Below are 21786 nucleotides of genomic sequence, written 5' to 3' on the forward strand. Positions count from 1 at the left end.
AGAGCTCGATGTGTAGTTATACATAAACAATATTTGTTTTTCCACTCTGCACAATAATTAAAAGTCATTTCCATTGGTTATCACAAGTTATAAAAAGTTATCAATGTGTGCATGACTGTGAGCACTTTAATTGCGAGCTATCAGACGCAGCACTACCTATAGACGACCTGCTCTACAGTGTTTATATTCACTATATTAACCGATGACCCCGCACTTTTTATCTCTAAGGTTAAAAACATTATGCGGGCACGTCATTTTGAACAGTCAAAAATAGGGTGCTGGTGTTTTATTAAATACAGTCGTCTGATAAGATTGGAGGGATGTGAGGGCGTCCTGGATGGTATAAAAGTGGCTGCTCAGCCCCAGTTTCAGTGCATCCAGGAACGCAGAGGAAGTGGTTGGGAAAGATGATGAAGTGGCTGATCGTTGCTTTGGCGTGTTTGACTCTGTCAGAGGGACTTATCAGGTGAGAACACTTTCATGCTTTTCAACACTGTTATGCATTGTGTGCATTTTCCTCATATGCATCACACCGTGCTGTATGTTGCTTTGATGCTTTTATGTGAGAAATTAAAACGATGTGTGCTTCTTGCCTCCAGGGTCCCTCTGAAGAAGTTCAAGTCTGTCCGCCAGCAGATGAAGGATAGCGGGAAGCTGAAGGCAATCCATTACACTGATCCTGGCCTCAAGTACAAAGGCCTGCACCCCAATGCCTACGCAACCACCAGCAACGCACCTCTCTTGAACTATGGTGATGTACGTCCTTACATACTCGTTTCACCCGCAACTGTAAAACACTCAATGAACTGCATGAAGAAACCTAGTAAATTCAATGACAAACCCTTTCTCAATGCCTTCTGTTAAAGACATTCCTTTTGAAGTTGGGGGCTGGAAGCCAGCACAGAATCACTGCAGAACCCATTTGTTTTACTCCACTTGCAAACCATTGTCAGGTCATCGGCAGCACAGATAAGCAGTCCTAATCTAACGTCGCCTCTTCCTTGTTTGTTGTTGAAGATGTCCTACAGTGGAGTCATAAGCATCGGGACCCCAGCACAGTCTTTTTATGTTCAGTTTGACACCGGATCCTCCAACCTCTGGGTTGCCTCTACGTACTGCAGCAGCCAGGCCTGCAGTAAGTACAGGGTCTCCTCCATATTACACTTTCCATGCTTTTGTTTTTTCACTTTAACACTGACAGCATGTGCTGCAGCAGAAATGTAGTAGAATGAATTTGCCTTACCTGAGTTAAAGTGAAAATAAGTTCTGGGGGAAAAATAGATCAACAGCAAAACTGTAATTCGTAAAAAAAAAAAAAAAAAAATCCTTTGGTTATTATTACACCTTCTGACCTTCTGATGCACTTCTCTTTGTTTCTCAGCAAACATACCTAGGTTCAACCCCACCCAGTCCTCCACCTGGTCCAGTAATGGGCAGACCTTCTCCCTGCAATACGGCACTGGGAGCCTCACTGGGGTCTTCGGCTATGACACTGTCACTGTGAGTACTCCAGGCTTCAGATACACAGAGACAGGGATGTGTGGGTAGAGAAATACCCAGGGAGAATAAGAATGTATGTTTGGATATCCAGACACAGCAGCTACTGTTTCTGTTTTTTTTATTTTTATTAATGTTGCTGTTCATTATGTGTGCTCCAGGTGGCATGAGTGTAAATATTTGGCAGCTCCTATGCTATACTAGACTAAAGTGAGTCTCTCAGCAGTCTTATCGCGTAGTTACTCCCCCTGAACACGAACGATGTTTAGACTGCACAGTTCCCTAACTGAAGGTTGTTCCTACCATAAGGTGTAGCTCTTTGTTGTAATAAAATGTAGGGAGTAAAGAGTTCACAGATTTGACACACCTGCCTCTGCGCAGTGCTGCTCAGTCTAACCCTTGACTCTTCTTGCTCAGATCGGAGGCATCACCCTCACTAACCAGGAGGTGGGTCTGAGCACCAATGAGCCGGGCACCAACTTTATGTATGTTGGATATGATGGCATCCTCGGCCTGGCGTACCCCAGCGAGTCTGTACAAGGACAGCCCACTGTTATGGACACCATGATGCAGAATAACATGCTTAATGCCAACGTTTTCGCTTTCTACCTGAGTCGGTATGTTAGCCCCAATACTGCATTTTTTAACTAAAATGTTTCCTTTTTATTAATGCATTATTTTGTTGCTGGTTTTTTTTTCAGGAATGAGGCCCAAGGCAGTGAGATGACATTTGGAGGTGTTGATCAGAGCCGATACACTGGTGACATCTACTGGACTGACGTCACCAATCAGATGTACTGGCAGATTGAAATTAATGGGTAGGTCCTCCTTCCTTATCTCTCTCTACCTAAACCTGACCATGCCATTGCATACAGGCGGAAGCTCTACATTTCAAACAGCACTTCACAGGCATTGCTGGCTTTAATACGTCTCCAGACCGCTCCAAATGAAACCATTTCAGACTCGCTTTGAAAGCAACAACCACTTAAAGTTCAAGCTAGAAAGCTGATGAGATTCACCAAAACAACAGGGAGACTGTCAATGTGGAGTGGGGAGACCTCATTAAACATTTTAGTCAACTCTGATGGCAAATCATTTAAGAAATGGTAAATAATAGAAGTCCTACCGAATCCCATTCATCTGTTAACTTTTCCCTTCATTTAAGTAGTCAAATCCAAAAGGAAAGACATTTTAATTTAAGTTGATGGAGTTTGTAAAGATGATTAATGTTTAGTGTTTAATGTCATAGCAATTAAAAAAAAAAAACATCAAAATGTTTGATAGAATTTACTATAAAATTTCATTTAATGCGTTACTATCGCCACAAAAAAATATGAATCAGTTTTTAATATGTTTTTAATATTTAAAGAATGTAGAGATGCCCAAATAATAGAAACAGCATTGGTGTGTATTACTGAGAAAAAAATATCAAAGGACTGGAGAGAATGTAAAGCCCGATGGAGGTCGGCTCATGGACACACTTTGCTGGGAATTGCCAGTTGCTCTGTGCGGTGCGACTGCAGGTCTTTCTGCAGGTGTCACTGGCATCGCATGTGTATTTTTGCATTGAAGCATTGGTCCCGTTACACTTATAGAATGCTCTTTTACACAAATAAACATTACAGTGCCAGTTAGTAATACATTTTACCCAAAACCTTACTCTAACTTCAGTAAACCTTGATGTACACAGTCTTATATAGCGACACATTCCTAACAGATCAGTATCAACAACTGCAATTTACATTGGTAAACATGAACACCATTTTGAATATGCATAATGTTTTATTAGACTATTTTTCCAGTCATAAATTAATGTATTTCTTTAGCAAACCTAAAAATGCCCGTTTACAAGATGAAAGTAAACTTGGTTTATGTAATAACAAAAACACAATTTAACTTTGATTTTTTCTGACCAAAACCCACATTTCATTCTAAAAACAAATCGATGTAACGCCCCTGATATTTGTGTTTATTTTTTAGTTTCTCCATCAACAACCAGGAGACTGGCTGGTGCCAGGGGGGTTGTCAAAGTATTGTGGACACAGGCACTTCCCTCCTCGCCTGCCCTCAGCAGCACCTGGGATACCTGCAGCAGTACATTGGAGCTCAGGCTAATGAGAATGGGGAGGTGAGTACACTGGAACTCAGCATAACCAGTCTCCACTGTAACTAGGAATTAAACGGCAGCTCAATCTACATACAAATTGTAAGCCATACTGTACTTTTACATGTCATTAATTGCACTGTGGCTGCATTTTTCTTTCAACCGTGTGTGTAAACACTGGGTACAAAAGACTGTAGCAACGTCCTTATTTCTGTCTATTTGTTTTATAATTGTTATTTTGTAATTAAACGTGAGATTGCATTCCATCTGTGCGATGATTGCATTTTTACAGAGCAATTATAAATGTAACAAAAACATCTCAAATAAAAAGTCAAAAACTTCTATGCAGTTACAAAACAATCTAATCATGGAGACTCCATTTAAAATATATATTTTGGTGTGTTTTGCATCGGTCAAGGGTTTAGGTTTGATTTGCAATACATGCTGTATAATCCTAATGTTTGTTTCTTGTTATTTTCAGTACATTATTGATTGCAACAACCTGGCTAACATGCCTACTATTACCTTTAACATCAATGGAGTGAACTTCCCCCTGCCCCCATCTGCCTACACCATCGTTGTAAGTAATGTCCCTTTCCTCTGTACCTTACAGAGAATCCAGTGTTCTGTCTTGATTGCAGGTTATTACATTGTGTGTGGGGTGTCTCTTATTTTATAGGATGTGATTGTGCAGTTTTGTGTGAGAGAACACCCTCCACACGACAGATCTTGCCCACAGAAACTACTATTAAACACAAAGTGTTGTTTTTACTAACTTTGTTGTTTCCCCCCTGATATTCTTCTTTCTCTCTTCCTCTAGAACTACCAGAACGGACAACAGTACTGCACCAGCGGCATCATGGGTACTTACCTGTCTTCCCAGAATGGCCAGGTCATGTGGATTCTGGGAGACGTGTTCCTGAGGCAGTATTACTCCGTATTCGACATGCAGAACAACCGTGTTGGATTCGCCGCTGCTGCTTAAGCCCCTCCCATTCACTCCAGCCTCCGTCCAATCCCTTTATAACATCCCTTGAACCAACCAGCCAGAATGGCTGCAATGCTAGCCTGGGTTTCACCCTCCACACGCTGTGAGAGAGGGTGTGTTATAAAAACAAAAACATACATGGAGCTGATTTTAAATCATGTAAATCATAATTCTAAAAGCAAATTGTTAAATTGATTAAAGGTTATACAAAAATCTAGCTCTTTGTGTTTTTTTTTATTTTTTATTCCACAATAACTCCGTCTTGAACGTGTTGAGTGAGTAAGCAAACGCATATTGTAATGGAGTGGCTGATGAGTAAATAACACTGACCTCAGCGTAAGACCCACACTAAACCTCTCTACTACAGAGTGTGCTGGATGGTAAGTCATTCGTCTCTGAATCGTATAGTTTGTGGTCCGCCTCATATCAAGAATGAAAGTGCTGGTGGAATAAAGTTCTGCCTTATAGAGTGAAAACACTGCACTAGCTCGGGGAAGATTCATGAAAACTGAAGGCAGTTGTTATGCTCACCAGGTAGAGTGTGACAGACAGATGGACAGGTGCATTTTTGGTTGGTTGATAATCCTGTTTTTAGTCTTCTGCAGCAGGAATGGAAAGCACCCCTGCCAATGACAAAAGTGCCCATGCTGTCTAGATCTGCTCAGTGATTCATTAGTGTGGCTAAACTTGGAAGCGCCCAATCCTAAGCAAAGAAAACACAGAACAGGGACTTTTCTATGAGTGAGTTGCACAAACCACAAACCCACAAACCGAAATATCTGTGTTGAAAAACTCCCTTATCTGGTTATTTACAGATCTGCATGCTGTCACAATGATTATTATTATTATTATTATTATTATTATTATTATTATTATTATTATTATGAAGAAGAATTCATTTTTTAGTAGTAATAGTTAATGTTTAAATTCTACAGCATTATTTCTTTACCGATTCAAATGAAATAGAGATACAATTCCAGTCTGGCGAGCAAAGAATGCCAGAGAAAATGCATTCAGCACGATTAGAGGAATTCACCGAACAATTATAAACAAATTGTGTATTGGGGTCTATCGTAATTTTAAAAGCTTAATAAATATATAATGAAATGTTACACATATAGTATACATGCATAATACCTAACAACTACAAACACAAATGGCACTTGAAACATATTTATTTATAACCTACAATCGTACTTACTAAAATGCAGACAAAAGCAGATGTCAACATAAGAAAATCAATTCCAATCAAGCCTACGTAGATGGCTTACTTCCCCCCTGGCCCATACAAATGAAAAATATATATATATTTCTGATTAAAAAAACATATAATTTTTCCCCTTCTATCTGCATGTCGGCCAGTGCGACGCAGAGGACAGACACAGCCTGAAAGCTTTTTCTTGATCTCGTTAGCATGCATTTTGATTAACGAGTTCCCTTTATCTAGTCGTTGAGAAAGGAAGTCATGTACGTGACCTGCGACAGTTAAGCTTTTTATTGAGAAATTCGTTCATTAACGACCTCATCGACTCAATTTCAAAGCATTATCGGATCATTTTATTAACAATTCCATTTGAAAATCAGTTGCTTCTAAAGCTGTTGTTACTATCCCACGAGTTTGATACAATAACACTGATGTTTGAAAATCCCCCCCCCAGTGTCTCTTAATTACACTTTAGTAAATTGTAAAAACACAGTTATTACATCAATGGTTTGTAGTTACAATGTAACTATATATTTAATTGCAAAATCGAAATTCTATGTAGTTCCTAATGTCTTGTGTGTAATTACAATGTAATTACTTGTGTCATCTCACAGAGTGAACTGACCCTCCTGCCCTGCTTGATGTGCTGACACAAAGGGGTAAGTGGTCTTGTGCAACTTCCACACGCCTCGTAGAGATGTGACAGACTTCCTTCTCCAAGCTTAAAAATACACTCTCCAAATCCTTCAGAGGAACCAGGACTTGCACCACAGCCAGACCCTCACCTACACACACATTGCATTGCATCTTACTGAACATGGACTGTGCAGCTGTCCTAGTGTTGACTTTTGCAGCAGGTAAGTGCTATACTCATTAAGGATATTTGAACGTTCATGCGTGCGTGTGACTCTCTGTGAGTAGGTGTGTGGCTTTTCAGTGTTCATATAAGGATACTGTATATTGGCTGCCCAAGCAGTGAGAAGCAAAGCTGCATTTATGGTTTGGACTGGTGAAAGTAAAGATCCATTACTGAGGAGAAGGACAGTGCATGCCTTGTATGCTTCATATATATTTCTATTGATCTTCCGATATACTTTTCAGATATAGTTAATGCTACTGTTTATATTTTAATAGCTACTACTTTAGAGGGAGTAGGTGGTCCCTGATCATTATGTAAAGATAACCTTTGTGTGCTGGGATCCATAATTATAAAGCTAGACTATATTGCCAGTACGTACTGCATTAAAGAATGATTGAGTTATTTTCAGCGTGCAAAAATAGGAACTGGAAAAATCAGAGTCAGCATCTGACTTGTTACCTAAAAGTGTGATTCAGTGATTCAAGCATAATTGAACTGTTTGAACTTTTGAATGTTGCTATTGTCAGTGCACCAATAATCTGCTATTCAACCAATACAACCCATTCATTGCCTAATATATATTCTTGACAGTTAATTATCTGTGCATATGGTTTATGGACAATGTAGACACAATGGTTAACACAATATTGCAAAAATATATATTTTAAATATATTTTTGTAAACATATTATTCATATAAAACTTTGGGAATGATAAAATATATGGAAAAATATATGTATTATGTATGTAACGTTATATAAAATATATTTAACATATTACAAAATTGGCCCGTTTTCATCATATGGAAAATATATTTACAAAATGTATTTGCTTAAACATATTTTAAATATATTTAAAATATAATTTCAGGTAACAATATATCAATTATATTGTCCATGTATTTTTTAGAAATGTATTATTCAATATATTTACTAAACATGTATTATATAATGTATTCACAATATATTACATAATGTAAAGTGCCTGGACACACACCATATTTTGCATGTGTTCCACCAAACAGATGTGAAGCAAATAAATAAGAAAGGAATGGAATTCCGCAATGTCACTTAAAAATAACCACTATCTTTAAACATAACGGAATATATCAACATTTTGTAAAAATTCAGTGTATATAAAACACTCAAGTACAAAAATGAAAAGCTTTCAACATATGCTAAAAGGCTGTTTGCATTACAACAGGTGCTTGGGCTGCTTCCCTGTAGACCTGCTAACATTGAAACTATGAGACGTTACAAAAAACTGCTGCTTCCAATTAAAAATGCATTAATAGCTATGGAATTGTTACTGAAAATAGAGCTATGAAAGTAAAAAAAAAAAAAACCACTAATAAACTGGAAATACATTTTTACAATTTCATTCTTTTTTTCATATTGGTGGGCATACAGTTTAAATATAAGGTGCCTTAAAATATGAACAGCCTATTGTGTCCTTGATTGTTATTGACCTCTCTATTTTTTCTTCTAAATACTAGGCTTAGCCCAGTTACTTTTTATGAGGTATCTGTAACACTTCGGTATCTGCAGAAAGATTCATTAACGACCATATTTGTTCCTTCAAGAATAAACTTATTTACCGAATTAAAATCACAGTGTCTGTGTTTTTATCTGCTGTACATGGATAAACTTATGAAGCCTTCTTGTTTTAAATTTAATGCTGCCTGACCGTCGCAGTCTCCCATTATATGCAATATATAAATATATTGTTTGAAAACACTGCATACACTTATAATATATTAATGTGAATATATTTATTTCCAACATATTTTACAATGTATTTTGAATATAATTTAGAAAAATAAAAGTATAAATGTGAATATGTTGATTTACAAAATGCATTTATAGTATATTATAAATATATTTAAGCAACATGTCATGTTTTAGAAAATATATTATAAATACATTTCAGGTTTAAAAAATATATAATTCCATATATTAAAAATATATTTATTTCCGTATGGGTACCACAGTGGTAATATTTCAATATGTTGCTGCGCTAATTGTGTGACATGTTATTACCGTAGTAACAGTACCAGTATACCGTACCGTATCATGACCTGTACAATATTTGTTCCAAACTAGTAATGCTGAGGTCTGGTAATTTCTGTGCCCGGTTTTCTTCAGGGTTATGCACTAATGTTATAAATGCCTGTAACAGGGAGATGTTACTCACATGGGTCGTCACTGAATAATACTGAATCAGACACAGAGCAGTGGGTGTTGACACACCACACAGGAGTGCAGATTTAATAACAACACAGGCCCCAACCAGCAATGGGAATCCCAGCGCCGGATGTAATAAAGAAAACAAAACAAAACAAAGTTAACGACGCTAGCCTCACTAAGAGACCCCCCGCTCCAGGAATCTTCCCTATTAAACCCTCGCTATACTGTTGTTGGGATCAAATCCTCTAAACTAACCTAGCCTGTCCTCCCCGTCACAATGCCCAACTGTATTTAACACTCCACTTGGCTAGCAGTGCACACAAGGAGGACAGGGTGTATGATTTCCATTCTCAGGATGCCATTTCTTGTGCAACTGTATCTTTGTATCTAGCAGTGTGCCAGGCTCTGGGAGAGGTGCAGGTGTTGAATGTGACCGAAGGTGGTAACGTCACGGTATACTGCCGCTACAACATCCTGAGGTACCGGCAGCACATGAAGACCTGGTGCAAGCAGCACAAGGATCCGGGCTTGACGGTGCTGGTGGGGACAGACGGGTACGTGGCGGAGACGCACCACGGCCGCGTGTCTATCGTGGACCTGAGGAAGAGTGGCATGGTCTCTGTCACCATGGCCCTGCTCCGGCAAAACGACTCCGGAGAGTACTGGTGCACAGTGAGGATGCTGTACGGACTGAAGCCCCTGCAAAGCTTCCAGCTGCACGTTTACCAAGGTAAAGGTTCAGGAGATATACAGCAAAGCAAAGCAACACATACAACGCAAGGAATACAACAGGACACTACACAGCGCAATGATACAGTTATCTCAGGATCTGATTTCTTTTTTCTATTGTCAATGTGTTAATGTGACTTTTCCTTTTCACAGGCACCCCTGATTCAGAATCACCATGGACCCCTGAACAAGAAAGGTAATCATTACATTATTGCAGATAAGGATAACTATTTGAATATAATCTTTGCAGGTCCATATCTTATTTGCACATACAGTTGTAGTCAAAAGTTTACAGACCCCAATGGAAATTTATAATTTCTAGAATTTTCACGAAAACAAATAATTTTAGGAAAAATCTTTTGTAGCAAAAGTTTTGCTTTTGTGGATGAGGAAAAAAAGTTATAAGAAATAGATCTCTGCAATTATTTATTTCAGCAAAAATGCTAATTTACCCTTTGATGCTATAATCGTATTGTCTACAAGGTGCTTGAAATTTCAATATGATAATGCAGAACCTAATTCTAGAAAAGTTTAGGAAATGCTGGATTGTAGGTGGACATTCCTAGAGAGTATAAAAGGGTTAGGCATAGGATGATTGCTGTCATTACCAATAAGTCAGTATGGGAAAAAATAGAGAGCTATCTGAAGACCTTTAAATAATACCGGCCCGCTGTTCCTTGTTCGGATAATAATCAGCAGTTAAACAGCAGGTTCTTAGTGTGAAGAGGTGGTGTAATAAACACTGAGACCACAACCACACATATCCTGTTTCAGTTCTCTATTCTTCTTGTCTTTCTGTAAATAGAAGCCTCCCTGACGCTCAGGAAGTGTATCAGAGTGTATCAGACGGACCCTTCGACGCACACATCATCTGGGGCTCCCTGCGCTGGGCCCTGCTGGCAGTGATGCTTGCGTGTCCAGTGCTGGTCCACATCTACGTGAGCTGGAGGAGGACTGAGTGTGGGTTCTTGAGATTTGCCTTGGGTTGTTGGTTGTATTTGAATAGAGTTCATCAATAACAGTGTAATTACATGGTAATAACTGGGTAGCTATCACTAACGCTTCATGTTCTTCTGCTTTTTGATACACTTTGCACAGGAGAAAACAATGAGTAAATATCTTCCCATTTACAAGCTGTTCTAGAAAATAGCTTTGTTTAATTCAACTCCATTTTTAAATCCCCAGGTAAAGTCAACCTGCAGCAGAGGAATAACAGGTTCTCGTATATAAAGGTAATATAGAGTTGATCTCTACCTACCAATTTACCTGTGTACACAACCTGTCTGTCTGTCTCTTTGTCTGTCTACCTAGTTCAGTGGATCATCTTTTGGAAATTGTCCTTTAAATTATGTTTTATTAGACATTATTAGACTGCTCTGATAGTAAGAAAACACATATGGTTTTAAGAGACTTATTTCTGATGATTGTGAATCGGTGTTGGAACAGGTGAAATTGATATTTCCCATTAGTTTTTCAGGCATTCTGAAGATGTAACATTCATAAACGAAGCGGATGTACAGCAGTGAGCTGGAGGGTGGGAGTTACACTGCCCCCTGCAGACTGGAGGCTGACAACACTTTGGAGTGTTGGAGAGTGATAGTCTTCATGAACCATGCTCAGCTTTACGCTAACAGAGCATTCTTTTGGGGTCTTTCCTTTGTTTGTGGTTTTGAGTGAACAGACTTCTGCTCCTATTTGTACTCTTTTAAAGTTGAATAAAAACAGAAAAAATATGGTTTTGTAAAACTGATAAAACTACAGATCACTTTGTCTGTGATGTGTGTGGATTATCGCTTGCCTTGTTGTGTCTTTCAACACTTATTTTGAATAAAATATTTTTTAAAAAGTGTTGGTTTTTCATTAACCGAGAAGGCAATATGTTCACTAAGCCTTAATTATTAAACTGCGCCAATAGAAACCTCTGACCAAGTAAATGACATTATTTAGTAAATTATACTTGCTTACAAAGACTTGGTCAACAATGTCAAAGAAGTCGAGCTAGATAGTATTGACGCTGAAACTCCAAAAGAAACAAAATTAATAAATATAAAAATGCATGTGCTTCAACAGCAGGTGGCATCACACCCCCATACAGTATCGCATGAGTGGAGACATCCAGGCTTGGATGAAGATCTTGCCAGCTCTCTCAAACTAATTGAGGTTGGGTCTGGTCAGTACCTGGGCGGTTGAATGAGGGAGACGTGCAGTGGGTTCAGTCTCTTCTCTGTGCACCACAGCTCATCTCAGGTGACTGTGCTTTCTTACAGGGCACAAGTTCAATAAGGTTTGGGTTTTCAAAGGAGCAGAGGTGTTACATGGTCCTGCCTACCCTGGCTGTATTCCAGGAGTCATTGATTCTCTAACAGCATATAAACAGGGAAATCACACATCCTTGATAATGTGCTAATTGAATTGAATTAGCATTGGTCATTTTGTTTATCGCATAAACTGGTCCTATCCCTCAGAGCATCTCTTCAGCTGAAGAATCAATCCAAACCAACTCTCTAAGGTAACTGCTGGACATCCCAATATTATATAAACATCCAGCTATCAAAACCATTCATTCCCTTCTCTGGTGCTATTTTCTGGCTTGGTGATATGAAAAGCATGTCACTTGCACTGTTGAAACACTTTCTGATTTCAATCTTATCCTTTAGCCATAGTCCTTTTTTTAAATGCACCTAAAAAGGAACTATGTTATTTTTTTGGCTAAATTGTAAATGCATTACCACATTTCGTTAAAAAAAAGAATCAATATGAGTTACAGAAAAGAACGCAATTTAGCGCTTAAAATGGCAATATTGCAAAGACCTCTCCATCTCTATGGAAGCTACACGTGATTAATAATTAACCAACAAAGGTGTGAAAGAGAAGTAGGCCTGTGATGTCAGATGTTTGATAAGAAGGAGCCCTGTTTACTCCCCCCTGCCCTTGGAACAGTTCTGGTGACTGGAGCCTGTAGGGATAGACACTGGCTCTCTCGCTAAACAACCTTGTGGAAGACAAGCCTACAGATTCTTCAGGTTCAGGATCAACTACCAAGGAGCGGATATGAAATCGGCAGTGCTTCTGCTGCTGTGTCTCGCCTTAGCCGTGGGGAATAAGAGGTAAAGTGCTTTTTGATATTTCATTGAGGAAAAGCCACCTACAGAGTCTTAGTTCAGATAGGCTGGTGTGAGTGTGTGTGACACTACATGCAACTTCAAAATCAAGAGCACAAAACCATTTCAATGGGCACTATTGTATTCCTATGGTATTCCGTTGTTAATTCATTATGAATGTATTATTATTTTTTCCCCATATATCGTTGTCGTTAATCTAATGATACAATGGAGTTTATATGGCCATTCATTTAAAAGCTTTACCATGCAATTACCATTTATAACATAGCAAATAAATCTAAATGAATTCCTGTTGTGATTAACGACTACACAATTGCAGTGTGATTCATGGATCTTCTTCACTGTCTCATTAACATGGTTTACAGCCATTCGGAGTTAGGTGCGGTTCTGCTGTTGGGTTGGTTCATGTTTGATGTAGCTGGGTCCTGATATCCACTGTGGGTTAGGTGTGGTTCTGCTGTTGGGTTGGTTCATGTTTGATGTAGCTGGGTCCTGATATCCACTGTGGGTTAGGTGTGGTTCTGCTGTTGGGTTGGTTCATGTTTGATGTAGCTGGGTCCTGATATCCACTGTGGGTTAGGTGTGGTTCTGCTGTTGGGTTGGTTCATGTTTGATGTAGCTGGGTCCTGATATCCACTGTGGGTTAGGTGTGGTTCTGCTGTTGGGTTGGTTCATATTTGATGTAGCTGGGTCCTGATATCCACTGTGGGTTAGGTGTGGTTCCGCTGTTGGGTTGGTTCATGTTTGATGTAGCTGGGTCCTGATATCCACTGTGGGTTAGGTGTGGTTCTGCTGTTGGGTTGGTTCATGTTTGATGTAGCTGGGTCCTGATATCCACTGTGGGTTAGGTGCGGTTCTGCTGTTGGGTTGGTTCATGTTTGATGTAGCTGGGTCCTGATAACCACTGCTCTGTCTCACTGTCTGGGTTCCTGTCTCTCTCAGGGTGCCTCTGAAGAGACAGAGGTCGATGAGGCAAGCGATGCGGGCAAGGGGGGGCCTGTCTGAGTTTTGGAAGAAGCATCAGCTGGATATGACCCAGTACAGCGATGCCTGCCCTGCTGCCACCAAGGCAGATGAGCCCCTCATCAACTACATGGATGTAAGGATCTCCTGTGTGTGTGACTGCACAGGGACGGCAACACCAAGCCAGTATCCCTCACTATACATGGATGGAACTAAGACTCCTATTGCATAGCAGTGTGATCCATTCCTGGTTTTACTATGAGTTTAATAGAACACACCTGCGCTTGTTACCTTTAGACTTTGATTTATCAAGCTCGTATTAAAACCTGAAATGGGTGTGTGAAAGGGTGGCGTTGTGGTGAAGGCTGGTTACCAGCCAGAGAGAAAGCTGCAGTTTCAAGTGCAAATGCACACTTTTATCAACAAAACAAACAAAATCAAACACAGGAACAAACAAAAGATTTGAACAAACACAAATCAAAACCTCCCTTTAAACTAACTCCACTGTTCAGGCTGGGCATTCACCTTCACCAAACCATCCTCTACGTAAACAAAGGATTTGACTCCTTTTTATACCATCCATTAACCAATCAAGACCCAGCCACATTCCACACGTGGATTTGGCAGGAATGGGATTTTAACCCCATCCCTGCCAAACTTCAATTCAACACAAACTTTATAACCAAAGCACAGTATTTACAGGTTCACTTCCGCCCTGCCGCAGGATGTAACGGCTCAGTAATAGGAGTCCTATTTCCATCCCTGCTATGTTTCTTAGTGCCCTTTTATTTTTTTCACAGTGGTTTCCCCGTGCTTATACCGCTATTCATGATGCCTTTTGTTTACTGTTCTTTACCATGCTTCTTTGTGATTTATCAATCTGTGCTTAAACATGCTTTCACTAGGCATCAATATACTTTTCTAAACTTTCAACAGGCTAGCAACATAAATGATCCATTTGGCTTTACACGACTACATCTAGTTATAATTATATATTGTAGAATTTTAATTAAAGAAAAAAAAAAATATTGACATACAGTTGTAGACAAAAGTTTACATACCGTTTACATGCTATGGAATCCATTTTATCATGTATTGGAACTAAATTTCCTGTGCCAATAGAGGAAAAACAGCCCCATAGAAGGATATTACCACCTCCATGCTTGATAGTAGGTATGGTGTTCTTTCTTTGTACGCCTCACCAGACTTTCTCCAAATGTAACGACTATCAGCGTGACCACATAGCTCGATTTTTGTTTCACCACTCCACAAAACCTTTGAGCAGAACTCATATCCATCATTCAAATGCCATTTTGCAAACTTTAAGCGATTGTCCTTGTGACGTTTTCCTAAGAGTGGCTTTTTCCTTGGCCTGCGACCATTGAGACCTTCACCACGTTGAATATCTTTGGCAGTCAATCTTGGATTGTTATTAACCTTCCTCACAATTCTTCTACTTGCTCTTGGTGAAAGAACCTTCTTTCTTCCAGACCGAGGGAGCGTTGTGACAGTACCATGAGTCTTGTACTTCTTGATATAAAAACAATAGTTGAAATTGGGATACTCAAATACTTGGAAATCTTCTTGTATCCTTCTCCAGCTTTATGACAATAAATAATTGTCTGCCTAAGGTCTTCAGAGAGCTATTAATTAATTAATTAATTAATTAATTAATTAATTTTCCCATATTGACTTATTGGTAAAGACAGCAATCATCCTATGCTTAACCCTTTTATACTCTCTAAGAATGTTCACCTACAGTCCGGCATTTTCTAGACTTTTCTAGATTTAGGTTCTGCATTGTCATATTGAAATTTCTAGCACCTTGTCAATTTGAAATTTCTAGCACCTTGTCAACCTTGAAATTTCTAACACTATCTTGTTAGATCCTGATTATCCTTGGATATAGAGCTATTTGCTGTTTTTGAATTATCTGTAATTCTCTCTCTCTATCTCTCTCTCTCTCAATATTTATATATATATATATATTGTGATGTACTTTGTTCTTTCCAACAGGTGTTTGTCACTTTAATTATACACGAAACAAGGGTAGTGCTCTTTAAACGCCGTGGCGTACGTTTATTTAGCAAACTGTTCAAACAAAAACACACAAAACAAAACCTAGCCCTTCTTCAGGCGCTAACTAAACTGAGAAACAGAAAGGCTAACTAATGCAGGGCAGGGTAAGCCTGTTCCCCTGTTTAAACTAATTCCCAGAATCACCTCAGCCAAATCACCGTCCAGAACTTCGTGGTCAAGGATAGCCGTACCTTTATTTTGTTACCCGAAAAACCTTTTGTCCAACACGCTTATTTCACCACTTCAACCCTCTTCCCGAACACACAAACTGAAACCCTTTTTAACCCCAACCTGATCACTTCCACCTGATCAGCATTTGCCGATTAATTATACAATTAAACACTTGTTACATTTGTTTCAACACAGTGTGTGGCTACCCCCCATGGTCCTAAAGCCTCCAAATTACTGTCTGGTACATACACATCATCACAATATATATATACACACACACACACACATATATATATATATATATATATATATATATATATATATATATATATATATATATATATATATATATATATATATATGCATACAAACATGTCTTCTATCTTTCAGGCTGAATATTATGGGGAGATCTCCATAGGGACCCCTCCTCAGAACTTCACTGTGATCTTCGACACTGGCTCATCCAACCTTTGGGTCCCCTCTGGTCTGTGTTCCGGCCAAGCCTGCGGTGAGTATGGACTCCCCTCATCCCCTGTTACAGATACACAATGACTGTAAACAGCATATGATCAGGGACTGAAACAGGGTTAGATAATACCAGCCAGCAGCAAGTAGTTCAGAAATGTTGAGCTGCCTCATAGAGTTCTGGATACGCCCAGACAAGAGAAAATCAATTATGACCGTTATCAATCTCGTTCTGTTTCTGTTTGACTTTTCAGAAACCCATCACAGATATCATTCTTCGGACTCTGTGACTTACCAAGTCGATGGACGCCAATTCTCCATTGAGTATGGCACAGGGAGCCTGACTGGAATCCTAGGGATTGACCTGGTGACTGTATGTATTAATAATAGTTTTGCTGAGTCTTTATTTAGACAAGTATTTCCATTGTAATAACTGAATGTTCATGTGAGTCTTTTGTAATAACTGCATATGTGTGTAATTTCATTATAATAACTGAATATACATGTAACCCCATTGTAATAACTGAATAGACATGTATTCTGATTTTAATAACTGAATATACATGTAGTTCCAGTGTATTAATTGCATATACTTGTAATTACATTGCAATAACTGGATGTTTTCCAATGGTTCCTGCTATTACATGGTAACTCTCCCTGTCCTGTAGGTGGAGGGGATCGCTGTGTCTAATCAGCAGTTTGGAGAGAGTGTGACAGAGCCAGGCAGCACTTTCGTCGATGCCAACTTCGACGGGATCTTGGGGTTGGGGTACCCGACCATTGCGGCAGGTGGGGCGACACCGGTGTTCGACAACATGATGGCACAAAACCTGGTGGAGATGCCCATCTTTAGTGTTTACCTGAACAGGTAACATCTATCTATCTATCTATCTATCTATCTATCTATCTATCTATCTATCTATCTATATTCAACTGGACTAATTGCACTGGGGTCTGCACTGATGGAGCTGCAGCAGTGACTGGAAAGCCATTGCACCTTGCGCTATTTGGACACATTGCTTTTTACACAGAGAGGAGCTTGCTGGGAAAGATATTGAACCAGGTCTTCACAGTGATCTGAACACAGTGGTAACACTTGTTAATTTTATTAAATCCAGAGCAACAAACTCCAGGTGTTTTGCTGCACTTTGTGAGGAAGTGGGCACAGAGCACTATTCCTTGCTCATGTATACAGAGGTGAGATGACCATCTCGAGGCAGAATGCTTACCTGTGTATATCATCTCAAGGAAGGGTTTCGTAACATACATACATGCACAAAGAACAGCGACAGAGCATCTCCTCTTACTCGCGTGTTGTTTTTCAGGAACCCGGATTACTCCAGCGGCGGGGAGCTAATCTTTGGGGGGTTTGACCGCTCGCACTTCTCCGGGGAGCTGCACTGGGTTCCCGTCACAAAGCAGGGCTACTGGCAGATCCTGGTGGACAAGTGAGTCGAGAGAACCACACAGACACTATAAAAACTATTCTTGGTGGCTTTTCCGTAGCATGATTCCATTAATTCAAGAAACTATTATATAGGGGCTCCCGTAAATTATACAGAACATTTGTTTTGCTGCTGTAGCATGAGAAGGGATGGAAATGGTGTTTGGTTTTCATAAAGTGATGCATTATATTAACCGTATTAATGTGTTGGAAGGATTGTAATGTTTTCAGAGAAAAGAGCAAATGCTAAAGACATGAGAACTTTTGAAATTACAACTCTAGTTGAACAAACATAATTAGAATGATTGATGACCATAGTCACAGACCAAAGAATAATACAAACCTAAAAAAAATCTTCTTCTTCTTCTTCTTCTTCTTCTTCTTCTTCTTCTTCTTCTTCTTCAGTATCAAAGTGAATGGTGAGGTGATGTTCTGCAGTGGTGGCTGCCAGGCGATTGTAGACACGGGCACTTCCATGCTGACGGGACCCACTGCAGACATCAAAGCCCTGCAGCAGGTCCTGGGAGCCTCACCCCTGGACGAGGGCACGGTGAGTAACTCTGCTCTCCCTCTGACTGGAACCTGAACTCTGAATCACATTCAAATCCTTCTTGCTCCTGGACAAGGTACCAAGGTACAAGGTGCCTGGGGCTGAGGAGCGTTACACATGTTTTTATATATGACCTTCCCTTTAAGACAAAAGTTGATTCTCTTTAAAATAACAGCACATCTACTGTACAATAACCTACAGGCAATCATTTGTGAAAATGATCTTTAAAAGCAAAGGCCAACAATATTGTCTTAAAGGGGATGGGATTTTGAACACATTTCTGATACATACACTGCTGTGCAAAAGTCTTAGACATGTTGCATTTTTCTACTCTGATGCATTATGAGCATCAACAATTACTCAAAGCCTCCACTAGTGTTTTCTACTATTATAACAACCTTGACTTGCATAAAGAAGGGACAGCATTGAGTGAAATAGCTTTTGAGGTGTGGTATCCGAAGCATGATCAACAAGCACAGAGAAACATCATCTGTAATTGACAAACCCACGACTGGAAGACCCAAAAAGCTGTCTAACGAGGATGAGCGATACTTGAAGATAATATCCTTAAGGAATAGAAAGAAGACAAGCATTGAATTGATAACAGAACTAGCAGAAGGCACAGGTGTCGTTGTCCATCAAATCAACAGTACGAAGGTCACTCTTGAAATCAGGACTTAAAGGATGTGTTGCAGTAAGAATACCTCTGTTACGAAAGGGGAACAAGACTAAAAGGCTAAAATATGCACAAGAACACAGAAATTGGACTATAGAACCTTTGACCACTGTTCCATAGTCCAATTTCTGTGTTCTTGTGCATATTTTAGCCTTTTAGTCTTGTTCCCCTTTCGTAACAGAGGTATTCTTACTGCAACACATCCTTTAAGTCCTGATTTCAAGAGTGACCTTCGTACTGTTGATTTGATGGACAGCGACACCTGTGCCTTCTGCCAGTTCTGTTATCAATTCAATGCTTGTCTTCTTTCTATTCCTTAAGGATATTATCTTCAAGTATTGCTTATCCTTGTTAGACAGCTTTTTAGGTCTTCCAGTCGTGGGTTTGTCAATTACAGATGATGTTTCTTCTCTGTACTTGTTGATTATGATTCGGATACCACACCTTGAAAATCAAGTGATGCAAGCTATTTCATTCAATGTTTTTCCTTCTTTATGCAAGTCAAGGTTGTTATAATAGCAGAAAACACTAGTGGAGGCTTTGAGTAAATTATTGATGTTCATAATGCATCAGAGTAGAAAAATGCAACATGTCTAAGACTTTTGCACAGCAGAGTACATATTTCCAATAGAATTTGTTCCATTTTCTTTAATATTACCTTAATTACCTGTAGAAGAGATTCTAAAACCTGTGTCATCCAAAACATTATTAGTACAAAATGGAAAAACAGCAATTAAAATTCTAAAAAGACAGGGCATCTAGTGACTATCTAGAGTGTAAAAGGTTAGATGGTGAACTGCGTTGATCGAGCCGCTGTCTGCCTGTCTGTCTGTCTTGTTTCCCGCTGCCTCCTGCTTGCTGTGTAGTATGCTGTGGAGTGTGGAAGCATCAACATACTGCCTGACGTGACTTTCACAATCAACGGTGCTGAGTTCACTCTCAACCCGGCTGCCTACATTGTGATGGTAAGAAGCACCGGTCACAAAACCTTAAGGACTTTAGGTGTTTAGGGAATGTTGTTTGAGTTGGAGTTCTCAGGTTAAGCAGTTATTTAAAATGTGTTAACAAACTTGTAATATTCTTTAAAACAGTTGCAAGGGTTTGGATAGACAGCAATCCTGATGGAATTAATCATCACGTGCTTTTAAAAAAAAACAGTCCTTTACAAAATATTCTTCATACCACTATAGCAATGGATTTTGAAAAGCTTAATGTTACACCTTGCGTGTTTAAACCTTTCCTCTCTGCCTCTTCAGGAGGGGTCTGAGGGGCTCTGCACCACTGGGTTCCAGGGTATGGACATCCCCCCCCCAGGGGGTCCCCTCTGGATTCTGGGGGACGTCTTCATTGGCCAGTTCTACTCCGTGTTTGACCGAGGCAACAACCGCGTTGGCCTGGCCAAAGCCGTGCCCTGACCCCGGGGTGACCTCTGGAGAGGGAGAGTGGAGAATAATCGTGACACTCCCGGAAGTCAACAGCGGCTTAAAATGAGTTCAACGGCCGCACTGCTTGTATACAGAAACTGATCCAACTTCCAGGTGCTGGTTTCTTGTGTGCAACGATAAAAAAAGATGTAATTGTTTTTTTTTGTATCATTTTTTTAAAGGATGTAGGGCAGCTTCACAGCAGGTGTGAACACTATAGAAATCCAATCATTGTGAGGGTTAAATGGTATGGTGGTGATTGACAATAACGAACAAAATAAAAAATGATTCTTTACATGCTTTTCGTAAACTAAAATGATAGTATGCAATACAGAATGGGTTGAATAGGTTGGTTTCTGTGTTCAGACAGATAAAGGGGAAGCACACTTCAGCCAGGCCTTGCTTCTGAGAGGCTTGTGGCTGGACTGTGACTCATGGGCACCTGACAGGGTTAAGAAAGAAGGGCATCTGCTCATTTGTCTCTGAGTCAGGGATTCGTAAATCCAGCAACTAGACCATCTGACCACTAAACCAGTGACAGTTATCACAGAACAAACACCAGCTCTTAGAAGCTCCCGACAGAGCGGATGAATATCGTCCTCCCCTTTGAGGGGTAATTGATTACCTTCACATACACCCAAGGATGACCCATCATCTGTACAACCACCAGGTAAAAGAATCAATGTTTTTACCACAACCTCAAATTAGGTAATTTAAAGCTTTGCCTAAAAGTCCTGGAGGAGATCAGATTTAAAATGAACAGTTAAGACTTCTTGATTGGACAAAAAAAGCTGGTTTGTTATTAATAACCTTGAGGACTGGAGTTAAATGAGCACTCTTGCAGCCAGAACGAAAGGACACTCAGGTAACCTGTTTCTCATATTGGCTCTACACTACACTGTTTCCCTGAAAGTGCCGTCTTGTGATTTTTCCGCATGCATGGTTGGTTCTGCAATTGTTTCCATTTAATAAATTGCTCAGCACACTTCTAACCCACAGCGCTCAGTCACAGAGCTGGTATCCAGGATACAGAGACAAAAACAACTATCCACCAGGCACATGCTTGGAAACAGGGACAACAAGAGAAGAAGTAATCATAAAATGCATTGAACAGAAGATCTTTGGGTGTTTAGTTATTTTAGTTTGAACACGCTGCAGTGGGGTTGGAGTAGACAGGGGAGAGCTGTGATGTTTGAAACTAATTTCCATTTTGTTAATAAATAATAATACATCTTTAATCAACCTTGCCACCAATACATCCAGAAGTTTCTGTCTAAAAGCTAGCTTATTAGTTAGCTTTAAACTGAAATGCCAAAAACAACGATG

At 39.6% G+C, this 21786-nt stretch overlaps 2 protein-coding genes across 2 annotated transcripts; both read left to right on the forward strand.

Moving 5' to 3' along the window:
- LOC117432873 (uncharacterized) lies at positions 1-20728 on the forward strand. Its single transcript, XM_059003452.1, has 22 exons — positions 1-466; positions 600-756; positions 1018-1135; positions 1382-1500; positions 1915-2114; positions 2199-2315; positions 3478-3625; positions 4083-4181; positions 4422-4571; positions 4957-4969; positions 9229-9567; positions 9720-9762; positions 10372-10504; positions 12522-12673; positions 13631-13787; positions 16292-16409; positions 16621-16739; positions 17035-17234; positions 17692-17814; positions 18216-18360; positions 19903-20001; positions 20293-20728. Exons 1-22 carry the CDS (start codon positions 408-410, stop codon positions 20449-20451), a joined length of 2967 nt encoding a protein of 988 aa, XP_058859435.1. The 5' UTR covers positions 1-407; the 3' UTR covers positions 20452-20728.
- On the forward strand, positions 6534-11389 carry LOC117432895 (CMRF35-like molecule 7). Its single transcript, XM_034054878.3, has 6 exons — positions 6534-6650; positions 9229-9567; positions 9720-9762; positions 10372-10526; positions 10752-10798; positions 11036-11389. The coding sequence occupies exons 1-6, from the start codon at positions 6611-6613 to the stop codon at positions 11090-11092; spliced, it is 681 nt and encodes a 226-aa protein (XP_033910769.2). The 5' UTR covers positions 6534-6610; the 3' UTR covers positions 11093-11389.
- Positions 20729-21786: the final 1058 nt, after the last annotated feature.

The sequence above is a fragment of the Acipenser ruthenus genome, chromosome 29 (assembly GCF_902713425.1).
Source record: "Acipenser ruthenus chromosome 29, fAciRut3.2 maternal haplotype, whole genome shotgun sequence".
Taxonomy (NCBI): Eukaryota; Metazoa; Chordata; class Actinopteri; order Acipenseriformes; family Acipenseridae; genus Acipenser; species Acipenser ruthenus.

Bases quoted from the DNA above. Each gene is read 5' to 3' on its own strand.
- LOC117432873 (XM_059003452.1), top strand. From the start codon at position 408: ATGATGAAGTGGCTGATCGTTGCTTTGGCGTGTTTGACTCTGTCAGAG. The intron at 17,235-17,691 runs GTAACATCTATC...GTTGTTTTTCAG, and splicing joins TTTAGTGTTTACCTGAACAG to GAACCCGGATTACTCCAGCG. The intron at 20,002-20,292 runs GTAAGAAGCACC...CTGCCTCTTCAG, and splicing joins CGGCTGCCTACATTGTGATG to GAGGGGTCTGAGGGGCTCTG.
- LOC117432895 (XM_034054878.3), top strand. From the start codon at position 6,611: ATGGACTGTGCAGCTGTCCTAGTGTTGACTTTTGCAGCAG. The intron at 6,651-9,228 runs GTAAGTGCTATA...CTTTGTATCTAG, and splicing joins AGTGTTGACTTTTGCAGCAG to CAGTGTGCCAGGCTCTGGGA. The intron at 9,568-9,719 runs GTAAAGGTTCAG...TCCTTTTCACAG, and splicing joins CCAGCTGCACGTTTACCAAG to GCACCCCTGATTCAGAATCA.